The 17,883-nt window shown below is 36.2% G+C and overlaps 1 protein-coding gene across 1 annotated transcript in view; it reads right to left on the bottom strand.

Annotated features, from left to right (window-relative positions):
• Positions 1-13,352, bottom strand: part of LOC137623386 (uncharacterized) — a 109,107-nt gene extending 95,755 nt beyond the window's left edge. The window contains exon 1 of the mRNA XM_068354220.1: positions 13,170-13,352. Coding sequence (XP_068210321.1) covers positions 13,170-13,352 — 183 coding nt within the window. The remainder of the gene's footprint in view (positions 1-13,169) is intronic.
• Positions 13,353-17,883: the final 4,531 nt, after the last annotated feature.

Raw genomic sequence — 17,883 nt, 5'->3', positions numbered from 1 at the left:
TTTCATGTTTATTTGTTGGAAAGTGTGTCTCGATGGTAGGGCTACCACGTGGATTAATTATTTTTTATCTGAGATGCCGTATATTAGAATGTTTTCCATTTTTCCACGAGTGCCCCTTTTTATTTGTTTTGCATTTTTTTGCTTAGTCATGTTACCGTAAGAAATTGGCAAATAATGTCGTAAAACTTTTACTTTTTTAGCATTGGAAAGTGTTTTTAGATGATCTGGCTACCCATGCTTATCTTTTTTTTTAGCCAGATATGGCATAGGTATGTGTTCGATTTTCCTGCGATTGCCACTTTTTTTGTTTTTTCCCATTCCTTTCAAAATTACTACGTAGTAAGGAACTATCACTGAGTAATGATTCATTTAGATGTTTATTTGTCGGAAAATGTACCTTGATGGTTTGCCTTCCACGTGGATGAAATTTTTTTTTCTGAAATTCCCCCCATTAGCACGTTGCCATTTTTCATCGAGTGCCCCTTTTTATTGGTTTTGCATTTTTTTGCTTAGTCATGTTACCGTAAGAAATTGGCAAATAGTGTCGCAATACTTATATTTTTATAGTGTTGGAAAGTGTTTCTAGATGATCTGGCTACCCATGCCTATCTTTTTTTTTAGCCAGATAAGGCGTATATATAGGTATGTGTTCGATTTTCCTGCGATTGCCACTTTTTGGTTTTTTCCTATTTCTTTCAAAATTACTACGTAGTAAGGAACTATCACAGAGTAATGATTCATTTAGATGTTTTTTTTGTCGGAAAGTGTGCCTTGATGGTTTGCCTACCACGTGGATGAAATTTTTTTTTTCTGAAATGCCCCCCATTAGCATGTTGCCATTTTTCATCGAGTGCCCCCTTTTTATTTGTTTTGCATTTTTTTGCTTAGTCATGTTACCGTAAGAAATTGGCAAATAGTGTCGCAAAGCTTATATTTTTATAGTGTTGGAAAGTGTTTCTAAATTATCTGGCTACCCATGCCTACCTTGTTTTTAGCCAGATATGGCGTATATATAGGTATGTGTTCGATTTTCCTGCGATTGCCACTTTTTCGTTTTTCCCCATTTCTTTCAAAATTACTACGTAGTAAGGAACTATCACAGAGTAATGATTCATTTAGATGTTTATTTGTCGGAAAGTGTGCCTTGATGGTTTGCCTACCACGTGGATGAAATTTTATTTTTTCTGAGATGCCTTGTATTAGCACGTTTCCATTTCTCGTCGAATGCCCCTTCTGTTTTTTTTTTTTTTTCATTTTTTTGCTAAGTCATTTTACCGTAAGAAATTGGCAAATAGTGTCAACAAACTCATATTTTTTTAGTGTTGGAAAGTATGTCTAAACAATCTGGCTACCCATGCATGACATTGTTTTTTGCCTTAGATATATTGGTAGGGGATCCATTTTTCATCGAATGCGTATTTCTAATTTTTTCTAATTCTTTGCAGTTATCAAAATGGCGAGCAAGAGAGAAGCATTGGGCTTGGATGCCATAAATCAGCTCTTAGAGCAGTTAGATAGCGATGTGGATGATGCATTGGAGATCGATGACGTCACTGACGATGAATATGTCAATATTGATGAGTTGGAGCAGGAGGTCAGGCAGGAACAGGAGGTGACCCCTAATCCTGAAATTATCGGCTTAGGCAATGGAGATGGAGAAGCCGACGACTATGTGGGGGAGGAAGAGGGGGTTGGGGCTTCTGGTTCTGTTGTTGTCCCAGCCAGCACAATAACAACTCCTGTGCCATCTACTTCACGTGGTCAGCCCCCAGCAACGGTACCTCAGCTCACGCCAGTGGAGGAGAAAAGCAAAAAGAGGAGAAGGGGGGAGCTACAGGCAGCCATGGGGACGGCAATCACCCAGATAGATGCTGAATCGTTTGAAAGTCGCGACGGTACTGTTTGGCATAGAGACCGAAATCCCACCCTCCCCCTTATGTTCACACCAAGGATTGAGCCTGGGGGTCCCACTTTTCTCACGTTGGAAGCGAGCAAAGTGTCCGACATTTTCTCACTCTTTTTGAACGACCGCATGCTAGCCGAGGTTTTTTTGCATTCTAATGAACGCCTTGCCCTATTGAGGAGTCATTACCATCAAAGGGGCAACATTGCCCTCAGGGACATTGACCTGAGGGAACTGAAGGCGTTTATTGGCATCCTAATAATGATGGCAGTGCGGTCGGAGAACCATACACCGACATGGGACATGTGGAACCTCACAGAGGGAAATCCTTTGTACAGATGTACAATGAACGAGCGTCATTTCACCCTGTTGGTGAGGGTTCTTCGCTTCGATGATTCGGCCACCAGAGCAGAGAGGGTGAAAATGGATCGCCTCGCACCCATTAGAAAACTCTTCGATCACGTGGTGACCAATTGTCGAAGCAATTATAGCCCAGGACCACATCTGACTGTGGATGAACAGCTTGTCCCTTTCCGGGGGCACTGTCCATTCAAGATGTACATTCCAAATAAACCTGCTAAGTAGATTTCTTTGTTTTTTTATATTTGCACATGTTATTATTGTTTTGTATTTTTTTAAAAAATGTTTATTTATTATATATATATATATATATATATATATATATATATATATATATATATATATATATATATATATATATATTTATGTATATATATATATATTTATATATATATATATATATATATATATATATATATATATATATATATATATATATATATATATATATATATATATATATATATATATATATATATATATATATATATATATATATATATATATATATATATATATATATTGTGAAGTAAAGAACTTGCTATATGATTTATGCATCTAAAATATAATATATCATCTATTCTATCTCTATCTATCTCTATCTATGTATAACTTGGTCATTTATCTATCTGATAATTTATCTTTCGTATTTGTAAATAATGTTATTGTGTAATAATAATAATAATAATAATAAAAAATATTATTATTATTATTATTATTATTATTATTATTATTATTATTATTATTATCATAATTTTCATTACAATAATTATCAGTGATTTAATTATCTCTTAATTTCTCTTTCGTATTTGTAGATGTTTTTCTTATATATTTATTATTATTATTATTATTATTATTATTATTATTATTATTATTATTATTATTACTATATTGATTAGTAATATAATTGTATATTGTGTATTTTTTTTTTATCTTTTTTCCCTTATTAGTTACTAATTCTATTTCCCTTCTTCTAGGTATGGTATCAAGATTGTATTGGCGTGTGATGCCGATACCCATTACATTTGTAATGCGATTGCCTACTTGGGGAAGGACACTGTCCAGATACCAAGAGGATCGACGCTTGGAGAAGTTTTTACGTCTAGTCTTGTGGCACCTTTTCACGACGCTACCGCTCGCTTTGCCACTCTTGGATAAGGACATGCATTTGTGTGGCACCATTCTCTAAAAGCCTTATATTCCTAAGGAACCTATGGAGAAGGTGCTTCCCCCAAAGGACTCAGTGGCAGTGTTCAATTACGAACACAATCTAACTGTATAGTGTCAGAAAATTAGTAGGACTAAGAAGGTGATGCTGTTGAGTTCCCTGCATCATGATCCGTCTGAAGTCGAAAAAAGGAAGACCGACATTCAGATGTTTTATAATGCGACCAAGGGAGGTGTAGACACATTCGACCAGATGTGTTCTACATCTAGTTATATTCGTAAGTCACGACGCTGGCCTCTGACTCTCTTTTACGGGATATTGAATATAATGATGGTAAATTGTTATATTCTCTATACGCGCTTGCCCTTCGCCAAGACAATGCTAAGGCGAACGTTCCTCAGAGATATCGCCTACGAGTTATGTGCTCCCCAGGCAATACATCGGTATCTAACGTCACACAGTTCGTCGAAGGGACTCCATCAAGTCATGGTGGATACTTTCAAGATACCTGAGCGGGAACCACCAAGACCTCAAATTGCTGTTGGCCACATAAAACTCCCTAAAAGGATTCGCTGTCACAGCTGCCTACCTAGGGACGACCGCAAGACAAACACTGCGTGTCTCCGGTGCAACAGTCCTGTTTGTTTGATCCACCTGAGTGTCTTCTGTCCAAACTGTAGCGTCTGTCCAAACTATAACGCAGCGTTATTGGTAAGTTACAACATGAAAATTCTGTTTACTTCTTTTTTGATTGAATATCATCAAATTTTTTTAGCTAAAATATTATATTGTTTTACAATTTTTTTTTCGATTTTATTTCCCTTCAAACATTTTTTTGGGTGTCAGAATTCTAATTTTATAGTCGTAAAATAATCGACAATCATCCAGCAACCCACCATACATTTTTTATGCATATCCAAGAATAATTAGATTAGTAAATAACACCTTGAAATTGACATACCCTTCATACATTTCAGGGGGCAGATTAGGGAGTCTGAGTCAGTGTGGTTGGCGGCCATTTTGTGGACATATCCGAAGCGTAAGTTGCCTTATCTTTATATATTCCTGTTCCCTATAGAATTTGTGATATTTTGGTATATTTTTACCTGCATAAATATCATATTATATATTAGATATATGTATTTTTTTACGAAATTTCTAAGTACTCAAAAAATGACCTTTAGATATGGCCCCTGATATAAATGTAATAAAATTTAAAAGAAATAATGAAGATTTTTTTTACATATTTCTATTTTAGGATAACATATGTTTATTCCCTGAAAAAATTAGCCACTTCCTATTTCATTTGGGTACCCAAAAAAATTCATGAAATTTGGACAATTTATTTTGGCCAAAAAAAGTTACCCTTTTTATCTCATTTCAGATCTTCCCCTCCATGGGTCCAGCTTCATCCAAAATACATCAAGATGTGTCCTGAACATTCAAGAATCAATTTCTAAAAGGATTTGTGTATATATGTATAATTTTTTTTTATGAATTTTTATGTAAGGTCTTTTTTTCTACTTAATTTTTTTTAAATATTTATAATAAATAGTTTTTTCTGCAGATGAGTAGTATTTATTTTTACAGTAGTTTTAAGCATTCATTGATTTTTTTTTTGGCAAAAAAAAAAAAGGAGGTTACTGCAAAAACAGATTTTTCAAGAATTTTGTTTTGCGTCGGGGTCGCGCGCGACCGAGTATACCCTTAAAGGGGTGTCCGAGTAGCGTACCTATCCAGGGTTAATCTTTTTGATAGTGCTCTTTGATCCTTTTGAGATGTGAACAAGGGCTTATGTAAAGGTTTTTCTGTATTTTTTTTTGAGATATTGCATTATGTTTGAGAAAAAAATGCTCAATTTTTATATTGGGGCACATGTTTTGGAAGATTGTCAAAAACCCTAGTGTTAGGTTTATCTATTCTTTTATTTTTGAGAGTGCTGGGTGGGTGGAGGAGATGAGAAAGAGTTGCCGAGCAGCAGATTTTTTTCCTCCTGTTCGATACGTGATAGTTGATAGCTGTGGCACCCTTAGGCCAACTCCTAATCTTCCAGATCTCGGGCCTAAAATATTCTGGAAGTAGCTGAGCCTTATACAAGCAACCCAATGGATGCATAGATCAGATAGAGAATTCCAGCCTTAAGTCATAGCCATCTCTCCCTCTCTCTCTCACACGCCTCTCGTACTAGCTCAGTTTATTGTTTTAATTATGTTCAGTGAAATATCAGTTTTGGTATGATGGGTTTTTGTAAACATAATGAGTATTTATACAAACTATCTTAGAGTTTTTGTAACTGGTCCTGTAGAAACTTGAAAGGTATTTATATAGTGATCTTATTGTCTATTTTGATTAACCATCAAACCTAAATTGGGCGTAAAATTTAGTTTCAAGTGAAACAAGGGATATTATAATTTTCATAAATATCATTTCTTTTAACTTAGTTTAAGGTTTATTCACATATGATATTTCGAGTCATGTGATTAAATAAATTTTAGAGTGTAACATATTTGTCTTAATTAATCTAAGTTTTGCTCAGACTTAATATTTACAGTGATTAGTTTTGATTTTATGTAAATTCTTTCAAAGTGTTGTAATTTTTATAGAACATATTTATTTTTTGTAAATAGTGTATTTTTTCAATGTAAATAAATGATTACTTTTATATCCTTATTAGCAACTTCATAAAACCTAGAATCTTCATTACTTTTAATTTTCCTATGTGATTGGTGTCCCCTATAAAGAAGGATAAATTCAGAAGAAAATCCCATATCTTTTCAGAACACGGCCATTTCATCAGCGATGGAGGGATTCAAATTATATGTTCACAGTATGACGGTTTTTGTTGCACCTACAGCAGGCCTGTAGGCACCCCCATGCGCATGCATATTGACTTTCAATTCAAGAGAATGGAGGGCTAGATTTTTTACTTTCGCCTCCCTTCTCCCAATCGTCTTTCCAGCCTGCCTTCAGCTCAAAATGCCAATATACATGGTCAAACAGCCTGAAGAAACCAGATAAATCTGGTATCTTTAATCGACCTTTCAGTTAAAACTATACGTGTATGTGAGGCTTTAGGGTTCGGCCACAACGAAAACAGTGAGTATCGAGGTAGAGGCATGACTTGGGCAGCAGGTCAGAGCGACAAAACGATTCATGGTTACACCGGAAACGTCCAACCTCTTATATCTCCTCACTCAGGCTAATTGATCCTTCCTAGCAAACATGACGCTATCGCATTTGAGTAACAAATTGCTTTATATTGAAATTATCTACTGGATAATACGCTATATAATAGAGCTTGGATTCATGATTTTAATGAACAGAGAAAAGAAAAAAGTGTATTTTAAAATTTATATAGCTAGTCTCTTTTATATGACAGCACATTTTATGAATAAGTGCGTATGACACAAGCCTTTTGATACATTGCTGGGAATAATAGAATTCAGGCTTAAAAAACAAATGTAAAAAATTAGAGAACCTCTATCTCTCGCATACCCGGCACTATAATTGCTTCAAATATGAAGAAATTCATGAAAAATCTCTGTCTCTTTTACTTCCAGCATTAAATAGTATTTGCATTAAATATATTCTTTAATCATATATGCAAAAATTTCTGTGCTCCATCTTTTAGATTTTCTGTATTTTTCCCAGTCCCTCTCTCTCTCTCTCTCTCTCCTCTCTCTCTCTCTCTCTCTCTCTCTCTCTCTCTCTCTCTCTCTCTCTCTGTATATATATATATATATATATATATATATATATATATATATATATATATATATATATATATATATATATATATATATAAATATATGTATATATATGTATATATATGTATATATATATATATATATATATATATATATATATATATATATATATATATATATATATATATATATCTATGTATATATATATATATATATATATATATATATATATATATATATATATATATATATATATATATATATATATATATATATATATATACAAACGAGTTTTTAACACTGTTATTAATATGTATTGTATTACGAAGATCAGCTAATGCTAGGAACTAACACCTTCAGAAATCGATGAAACATCGCGTAGTCTCGTGAGAAGACTAGCAAAAGATGACAGTATGGTCTGATTTTTCCTTAAAATCTATCAAGTCCTAAGCCCAGCCTCCCTTATTTCTAAGCCAAACTGGAAGTTTTGAACGTAGAAGTAGAAAGGAATAGGTTCCCGTGACAATTTGAAACGAAATGTGTTTTATGTTTGTGTACTGGGCAGAGGGGAAGGCTCGATCATATGTATTTGCCACTGAACGATGAAATATGCTTTATAATACTGCAGTGGTTATTATCGTCTTCACCCAAGACCTCACTATTCTCCATCAAATAATTACATACTAGCACAGTAGGAAACCTGCAACTGCTAAGTGTGATGCATAGAGGGTTGACCTTGTTGGTGTAATTAAGTGTCACATTGTTATTGATCTGCCACCCAAGGCCTGTAGTTCGATGCTTTTTGCATCCAACGTGGCCTCACCCTTACTCTAGTGCATAGTGTGGTTGGATTTTTCATTGAAATCTATCAAGCCATGAGCCCATTCATCCTTGATTAATTAGACATTAGGGTCACATTTTTCAATAAAATATTAAGGCATGAGCCCAGCCTCTCTTACTCAACAAGACAGTAGCATATAGGTTTACATTGAAATCTATCAAATCATGAGCAAAGCCTTTCTTCCTCAATGGGACAATAGCATCTGGGTTTTCATTGGAATCGATCAAACCGTGAGTCTAACCTCTCATGTACAAAGGAACTGTAAGGTCTGATTTGTCACTTAAATCTATCAAAACTTGGGATCTGCCTCCCTTACTGAAAGAGACAGTAGGGTTTGATTTTTCATTGAAATCTATCAAGCCGTGCTCTCAGTCTTCCTTTCTCAAATTAACCGGCAGGTTTTAATTTTCTTTGATATCTATCAAGTTTTTAGGTAGACTGTGTTACTGAACTAGACCACTGGGTCTAATTTTTCATTTAAACTTATCAAGCCGTTAGCCAGCCTCCCTTACTCAAGGGCACCGTAAGGTGTCATTTTTAGAGATGTATTTAAGGTGCCATTCTAAATTAAATTTATTACTGGGTGTCCTCATCCTTCCTTACTCAAGGATCATTATGGACGTTTTTTTTCATTGAAATCTATCAAACTGTGCGCTAATCCACCTTACTCAGAGGGACAGCATGATATGATTTTTCACTGAAATATATCAAATCGAACATCAGCCTCCCTTACTCAAGGAGAACATAGGGGTCTAGTTTTTTATTGATATTTAATGAGTTGTGCTCCACCGTCCCTTATTTAAGGGGACTATAGGGTCTCATTTTTCATGGATATCTATCAAACTGTATGCTCACCCTCACTTACTCAAAGGGACATGGGGGTTTAATTTTTTTATTGAAATCTATCAGGCGATGATCCAGCTTCCCTTTGACGAGGGGACTTTAAAGTCTGATTTGTCAATAGAATATATGAAACGCAGTACTCAGCCTCTCTCACACAAATGAGTAGTAGGCTCTGATTTTTCATTTAAATCTATCAAATAGTGTGTTTAGCCTCCCTCATTCAAGGGGATAGTAAGGTCTGTTTTTTTTTTTTTTTTTTTTTTTTTTTTTATTTATTTTTTTTTTCCACAAAAATCTATCAAACCATGCGTTCATCTTCCTTTACACAAACAGAAAATAGGGTCTATTTATTTTTTCATAGAAATCTATCAAGCTTTATCCCAGCATTCCGTGCTTAATGGGACCTTTGGAACTGATATTTCATTGAAATATATCAAATCATACGCTCAGCCTCCTTCACACAGAGGGAAAATCTGATCTGATATTTCATGGAAATCTATCAAGCCCTGAGCCAGTCTCCCATGCTCATGAGGATGATAGCGGCTGATCTTTCATTGAAATCTATTAAACAATGCAATCAGCCTTCTTACAGAAATGGAAAATATGCAACATACATTGTGTCATTAACTATACTAAGAAGAAGATATCATTGAGACTAGCCAGTGACATGGAACGTTATTGATACTGGCAGGGCCCTTTATTACATTTCAAGATTTCTAATAAATATCATCAAAACCTCTGTGAATTAGATTACTCCATCAAACAAAAGTGTTTATAGCTCCTTTCTCTTTGTAATTTAAGTTTTCTTGATTGTCCTTGATGCTTATGGGGGTGAAGATACAAATGGTATTTTTCCTTTATCTTTTTTATAAAAACTGCAGATTTCTTACCTCCAAAGTTATCTGATATTTTGTGCAAGTTAGCAAGTTAGCACTTGTTGGAGAATTGGTAATGTTACTCTAATATGATAAATTGCTTGTGGAAGCTCAAGTCTGACCGACTAACCGTCCAATTTCTATAACTCCCCTATTATCTAAAGTTTTTGAACGTCTTTTGGTAAAATGTCTAAATAAATTTGAGAAAGTGAATCATCTGTTCCAGGGTTTTGCCATTGGCTTTCGTAAAGGTCTTGGAGCATTTGATACCCTTCATACAATCTCTAATACTGTACAGAAATCTCTTGATTGTGTTCAGAATGTTCGTATGATTGGCCTTGATATTAGTGCTGCCTTTAACTCTTAATCCTAATGCCTTTATTTTCAAACTCAATCAGTTGGGGGAGGATGTGTCTTATCTTAGCCTCACTCCTGAATTTCTATATAATATGCCGTAAACAGTTGTTAATGGTCACCATTGTGAGTATAGGAATGTGATATCTGGTGTTCCTCAGGGTAGTGTTCTTGGCCTATTACTTTTCACACTATATAAATATGAGATGTGGTTTGACCTAGAAAACTAACTCGTTGCATAAGCAGAATAGAGTAAACTCTTTGCATCAATTCAATCTCAGGAATGTAGATATGGGGATGCTAAATCCCTTGATAGAGATCTAGTTAAAATAATTGCATAGTATGAAGTTGAGGCATGAAGTCAAATCCCCACAAAACAGTTGCTCCTCAATTCCCGGACCTCATTATTGATAATGTTTCTTCGAAATTTTAGGTGTTATTCTCAAGAAGTTTACTTTTGAGAAACGCATTAGGTGTGTTTCTTCTTCAATTGCACAAAAGATTCGCTTATTGACAAAATCTTTAAAGATTTTCGATGATCAGTCTACTCTGAAGAAGTGTTTTAATTCTTATATTCTACCTTGTTTCGAGTATTGTTTTCCTTTCTGGTGTTCAGCTGCTGATTCTCATCTTGATTTGTTGGACAGGAACTCATGATGTATTGAGTTTCTTATTCCTGATTTAGATATTTATTTTTGGCACCATTGTTCAATTAGTTCATTATGAAGGTTGCATAAGATTTTTTCATAACTCTCACCCCCTTTACATTCAGGTCTTCGCAGACAGTACCACCTGATTAGTTATACTAGGTATGCAGTTAATTCTAATCGTTAGGCCTCTAAATCATGAGGCTCAATACAACTCAGTATTTTAGAAGTTTAACTCCAGCTATGACAAACTTTTGGAATGATCTCCTTAATCCGGAAGTTTAATTGGTAGAACTTAAAAAGTTCAAACTCGCAGCAAATGTTCTCTCTCTCTCTCTCTCTCTCTCTCTCTCTCTCTCTCTCTCTCTCTCTCTCTCTCTCTCTCTCTCTCTCTCTCTCTCTCTCTCTCTCTCTCTCTCTCTCTCTCTCTCTCTCTTTGAATTTGGCAAAAAAAAAATATTCCTCCATATTCCTTCTACCTTACTTTGCCAAATCCGCCTTACACAAAACATACCCACATACCTAATTTTTTTCATAACCCAATCGCAGTCGGGATAAGGACCTCTGCTTTGAGTAACTGGGCCTTCATATAATATCTTATTCCCTTCTTCCATATCACTATCATTCAATGTCCTATTCCCACTCTCATCTATACTCCTATCATCAAATATATCATGCACTATCACATCTACCTAACTATCATCTGACCCTATAATCTCATTTATTTCTGTCAACAATACATCCATTTCATCCAAACCATTTTGTACTTTAATAAAAGAATCCTTCATACTAATCATTCTCGTGTTCTCATTCTTGCAATCGTCATAATTTCTTTTATATCATCTAACGAAAAACTGCACACACTATAGGTATCTTTCATTCTCAGCCATGATTCATCTGTATTAACACATTTATCTTCCATGTTCACCTGTACATTTACACCCGTGTCATGCATATTCGGATTCCTACATATACCTATAAATTTTCCATGTACTTTCTTCTCACTTAAAAATTTCAAATGCCTCTTTTTCCTTTATTCAACTAATACTAATTGTTTATTTTCTAGCTCTAACTTCTCATGCATGCTAAGTTCATATTTTCTCATTCCCAACCATTTATTCACACCATTCTCACGAACATTGATCCTATTCCTTCCACACACACAGGACTCACCCAGTTGAACCCTCTGACTACCTATTTTCCAGAACATCCTGGCTGGCCTAATCCCTTCTTCCTACAAACCCTAGCTATATGCCCATCTACACCACATTCAGTACATTTAGCAAGCTGCTCTCTACACATCCTTGCATGTTGCCCATTCTGACCACAATTGCCTCAAATCACATTCCTACGATTACTCCTACATCCCCTCGCTATATGCCCAGTCATACCCCACTGATAACACTTGTCCACTTTCTCTTTCTTACACTCACTAATACGATGCCCTGTCTCTCCACACCCGAAACATGCTCCTAACGCCCATCTACACTCATTCTTTTTATGCCCTACTTTCCCACACCTATAACACTTCTCTTCACGGACACAACTACCTGACCTACCTCGCTGTGCACTAGCACTCCTATCTCTCCGAATCTGATTCCCTTGCCTAAACTCTTCATTTGTCCTTACAGGTATTCCAACATTACTCGCCCTAACACTTCTATCTACTACACTATCAGCTACCCTCATCGGTCCTCTCATAACAACATCTCTAAAACTAACACATTTTGGCACACTTTCCTCCATTTCAGTTCTCATTTTCACATATTTACTTTCTTTCATACACCTAGCCAACTCGTAATCCTCAACTATCTCTAAAATATCATCCTACGTCAATCTCTCTCTAGTCCACCACATTTTCTCCTTCTGTTTTAAATTAATATACTCGAACTCATTCTCTGGTGCTGTACCCAATACATACATCGATATTCATTCACTCACATTCATCCGTACCTCATCAAAACCATTTTTCCGCTTATACCTAACACTACCTATCATACATTTTACCAGCTTAATTATTCTCTTTTTTACACTTTCATATTCAACATCTCCTCCATTCATTATGACCCCATACATCGTCAACAAATATCCTGACAAATATTCTCCCAACTCCCTAGCCCAAACTCTCTTACTATCACCATACTTAGCCTGACAAAACTTTTCATATTCCCTAAAAAGGTCATACACACCCCTAATGCTATGTTCATTAAACCTTTCATACCTTGGTACCTCTCTCAGAAACACTGTTTTACATACTTCTTCACCTTCATTCTCTCTACTATCTCCACTGCCTAATCCCTTCTTGTTTCCTTCTTCCTCATTCGAATATAATGAATCCAATTCAACACTTAAATTTTTATCCTTAACAATTACCTTCTTACCCTTTTCCTTACTTACTACTTTCACCCATTCATGATCATCCTCATTCCCATCCTAACCTTTCTTCTTTTCCCTCTTCATATTACTTTTACCTTTTTCTCATTCTTCCTATCACATTTTTGTTCATTCTTACTATGCCTAATTCTTTTAACTTCAATCTCACTGTCACTATCTTCCCCATTATCACTTACCTTATCCTTCTGTTCCACTATCAACCCATTACCTGAAGCAGAAGCCACTCCTCCGCCTGCACCTTCACCCATGAACGTTTTCATCATTCCTATTACTTGCCCCATCATAGCTTCCATTCGTTTCTCCATTCATTCCTCATTCTCTTTCATCCTCATCTCAACATCCTCTTCCACTCTCTCTACAGTTCCCCTAAGTTCTCTCAGTTTCCTTTGCATCTCCTCATTCTTACAACTCAGCCTCTTATTCTCGAGCAAAAATTTCTCTTTCTCTACGGACAACTTCTCCTCACGTTTTCTAACCAACCACAATTCCTCCCTTAATACCTTTAGTTGTTCTTCCATTTTCATCAACCTTAAATCTAATTTTCAATCCCAATTGTGTCCGTCAAAGAGTCCAGCTTCCAGTCCCACCTCTATTGTCCCTGTTCGGTGCCAAAATAATGTGGCGGGATATCACAACAACAGCCCCCACACCCTTGAATCTTACTTACTGACAATAGTCTCTTCAATACAAACTTTACCCTTACGTTATCAGCAGCGGGACTCTTGAAAAAAAAAGGACATAAAAACAAAGCATAACCTTAAAACTATATTTCTTAAAACTGAACACAGCTAAAAAAATCACACTTATTACTAATCATACACTTAACAAAAAAGAATAGCTCAACATACAAAATGAATAAAAATGCCACATTCACATAAACCCAGAGAAAAATATGAAAGCTTGAAACTAAGATGTACCACAACCAAATATGTTTATAATTGTATATTTATTAATGGCGAAACTGTCTCCGTACACAAACAGATCAGTCCTTCTTGGCACAGCCACCATTCTCTGGGCAAACGGAACTATATTCAGTTCCAGTCAACTGAACTGAACAGTCAATTAGTGGTGGTCATAATCGTTGTCATTTTCATTATCATCATCCTTAATTGTAATTAACCGGCCATGTCATCAACGGTTGAGCAATCCAAAAGAACAGTCCAAACACAATCAATTACAGGCTAGGTCAGCAACTATAGATCAGAATTTAAAAACAAAAAAATAATAATTCTCCAATGGAGGAATTATGGCTTGCAAATGAAAAAAAACAAAAAAACTTACGAACAATCCTTACTAACAAAACTGTTGTGATTTTCACCAGTTTATTAAATCTGCCCGATGTACTGGGCGGATCGCAAGTCCTTGAAGAGGCAAGATTCCCAAAACCTTCCAGGAGTTAACTAAAATACAGCGACAAAATTTACAATTTTATTACAAAAATAAACTCTGATACAAGACAAACAACATTCTTAAGCATTCACACGACTTAATGAAAAACAAGGCTGACTCTTGGTAATGTAACACGTGCTCTTCAAGCACAAAGTCCACACCGGACTTATTAACAAACTGAAAATAGTGACAATTCGAATTCAATTCACAACGAATCACACACCAAATATCCCTATTCTAATTTAACTCAGGATTCAGATCCCCAATCACATGGATCTCTAAATTAAACTGCGATATAAAAAACTACATGTCTTTCACACAAATTTACACTACAACCAACCTGGTACACGAGGTAGAGAGAGGAGACTAACTTATAAACAACTTATCTTTATGGGGGACGTTGAAGCAAAGAGGGCAAACGAGGGTCGGCAGCTTCGAAGAAAACTTTGTTTTCCCGCGTTAACTAAAGTTTCATTAGCAAAGTGGAGGGAATTCTTAGTTTATTTATTTGCAAGGGGTTTGACAATGCCTTTTCATTTGCTACAGGTTCGTAAAACATTTAAGGCTTTTCTTTAAATACAAGGGAAGTCTTAAGGCTTCGGCTGAGGGCCAGAATTTGTCCATATCCAATGACTTAGAGAGTCCTTGACACTAAACACATACATAAGACATTTTTGTCATGTTGCCTCAATTTTACGTTAGATTCACCATTGATAAATTATAAACAGTCAATTTCCACAACACTCGCTCCTTCCCCACCAGGTGGTTAAGATTTAGGTTCCAATACAGTCTTGTATTAAACCTCAGTCTCTCGCCCGCGAGATCCCCCAGCCTTTCCCTCATTTGACGAAAGGTTCGTGAAGTCAAATGGCGGGACTTTCGAATGGCCAGTTCAAAAATTCCCGACAAAAACTATCACACTATAATCAAAGATAAATAAGGAACTTTCGACTATTCAGAATCACTCCTAACAAAGATAAATAAAATTGTACTCACTGTTGAAAAAAACATAACACTTCCACGCTGGTAAAAAATAATAATAATAATAGTAGTCCAGCATTCACACACCCAACTGCCTCTAGCTGCAGTCAAATGAAAAAAATCATCCACCCAAGATATTCACCACTGTCCTAACCTAGCTAAAAAACATAAAACATACAACTTCAGTTATAACAACAGTCTTTCTCACAACAAACAATCAATACACTAACTACCTTTAAATCCCTGACACTCTCTCTCTCTCTCTCTCTCTCTCTCTCTCTCTCTCTCTCTCTCTCTCTCTCTCTCTCTCTCTGGGTTGGCAAACATCGATAAATAAATAAAAAAAAAAATAAACCTCCACAGCAGAACTTCTACAATGCAATGATTGCCTTATCAACTGCAGTTGCTCTTGGTTTTCCTTTGCCACGTGTCCCTCTCCTTCTCTTTACCGATGCCAGCGACATCACTATTGGTGCAGCACTTGAGCAGGTGGTCATCTGTCCAAGCTAGAATCTGGCTACTTTACCATCATCTGTGAATTGCTGGAAGTGCGTTCGGCTGTCCGTCACTTTAGCTACTACTTAGAAGGTACACCCTTTGTCTTTTGCATGAATCATATGATTCTCTTGCAAGCCATCACTTGACAGTCTGACGCCTGGTCCACCTATCAATGCAAACATCTCATTGCCATGTCCGAATGTAATTGCAACCTTCAACGTGCCCTGCCAAGAAACACATTGGCTGCCATTCACCTGGGATTGGATTACAATACCCTGGTAGAAGCCCAATGAAAACCTCCAGAGTACCAAGCATGTAGGACATCCAGCACATCCCTCCATTGGGAAAATGTTCCCCTCGACGACTCCAATGCCACCCTGCTCTGTGCAGTCAGTACTGGTAGACCATGACCATGATACCTGCTCCCATGCACTGACAGGTGTTTGTTTTCATTCCTGTCCTTTTACATCCCTCACATCGATTAACTGCACAGCTACTGAAAATAAAGTTCATTTGGCACGGTATTACTAAAAATAACTAAGGATTGGCGGAAGCCCACATTCGCATCGACGTAGTAGGTGCCCTACCCACATCACAAGGACATCTTTACTTGTTTATTACCATTATTCGCTCTACTCGTTGGCCTGAAGCAACTCCCATAAATACTGCAACATCTACCTCATGTAGATACGCCCTAATTTCAAGGAGGATAGCGAAATTCGGTATCCCTGAGCGCATTACTTCTAACAGCGGTACTACTTTCACCTCTCAATTATGGACATCATTAGTGAATTTCCAGGGAATCACCTTACATCAGACAACCGCCTACAGCTCTACAGCAATCAGAAAGGCTGAAAATTTGCATCGCACCATCAAAGCAGCTTTGATGTCCTGCTTCAATGACTCCAACTGGTTTACTTAGCTTCCCTTGGTCCTCTTAGGACTATAAACCACTCCTAAAGATTATTTGGATGTCTCAGCATCTGAAATGATGTATGGCAACCCATTGGTCGTACCTGCTATATTCTTTCCGTTTCCAATCTCCTCCCATAATCTCCAGTTGCTGGAAAACATACTCCATGCCACCAGACTTATAATTCCCCAGCGCATGAACACATACAGACAAATCTGTATTTAGTACCGTATTTTTTTCCTGCACAACCACTCTAGCAATCCACCGCAAATGCCGCCTTACACGGGTTTTTCCTCGGGATTCATTGTACGCCAAATATTTTTTTAATTAGCATTTGAGGCAAAGAAGACTGGTTCTCGCTTGATTGCCTAAAATCGGCAAGATGACCTGACCCGCCTACAGTCCCCCTCTAAAGAATAGGGTCTCCTATTTCACGTTTGTCATTTTTAGGTGGGAAGCTATTTACCGAACGTATTTCATACATTTTTGTACACTGTAACGCTATTGCTTATATGTATTCTCGCTAGTTCTTCCCTGCACTAATAATGGACTAACTTGTGTAGGCTTGCTAGCAAATGTTTTATTTTGTTTGAATTTATTAGACCCTCTTGCTCGTAAGTCCTTGTATATAAGCTGTGTAATAAAGTTCAATTGCATTCCTTTCACATCTCTTTTATAACATAACAGCCCACACAAACAAATTCTTACAAATGCATGATAAATATACCTATATATATGGATAAGAAGCCTATAATATACATTCTAATTTTCTACTACAAGCAACACTTTTTGTTAGATTAGCGTGAAATAATAATTTCAAAATTTATTATGTTTTGTTTTCTTACTATATTTGACCATTTCATTGGAAAAAAAATGAAACCATGGTTTGCACTGCTTATTTCGAAAGAATTGGTATTTTGTTCTTGTTATTCGTCTGGTTATTCCGTTAGGAAAATATCTCTAGATGATATACACCATTAGACGGAGATAAAATTTCCTTTGCATTCCGT

This window comes from Palaemon carinicauda, chromosome 30 (assembly GCF_036898095.1).
Source record: "Palaemon carinicauda isolate YSFRI2023 chromosome 30, ASM3689809v2, whole genome shotgun sequence".
Taxonomy (NCBI): domain Eukaryota; kingdom Metazoa; phylum Arthropoda; class Malacostraca; order Decapoda; family Palaemonidae; genus Palaemon; species Palaemon carinicauda.
The sequence above is the reverse complement of the archived record's forward strand: the minus strand, read 5'-3'. Positions and strand labels throughout refer to the sequence as shown.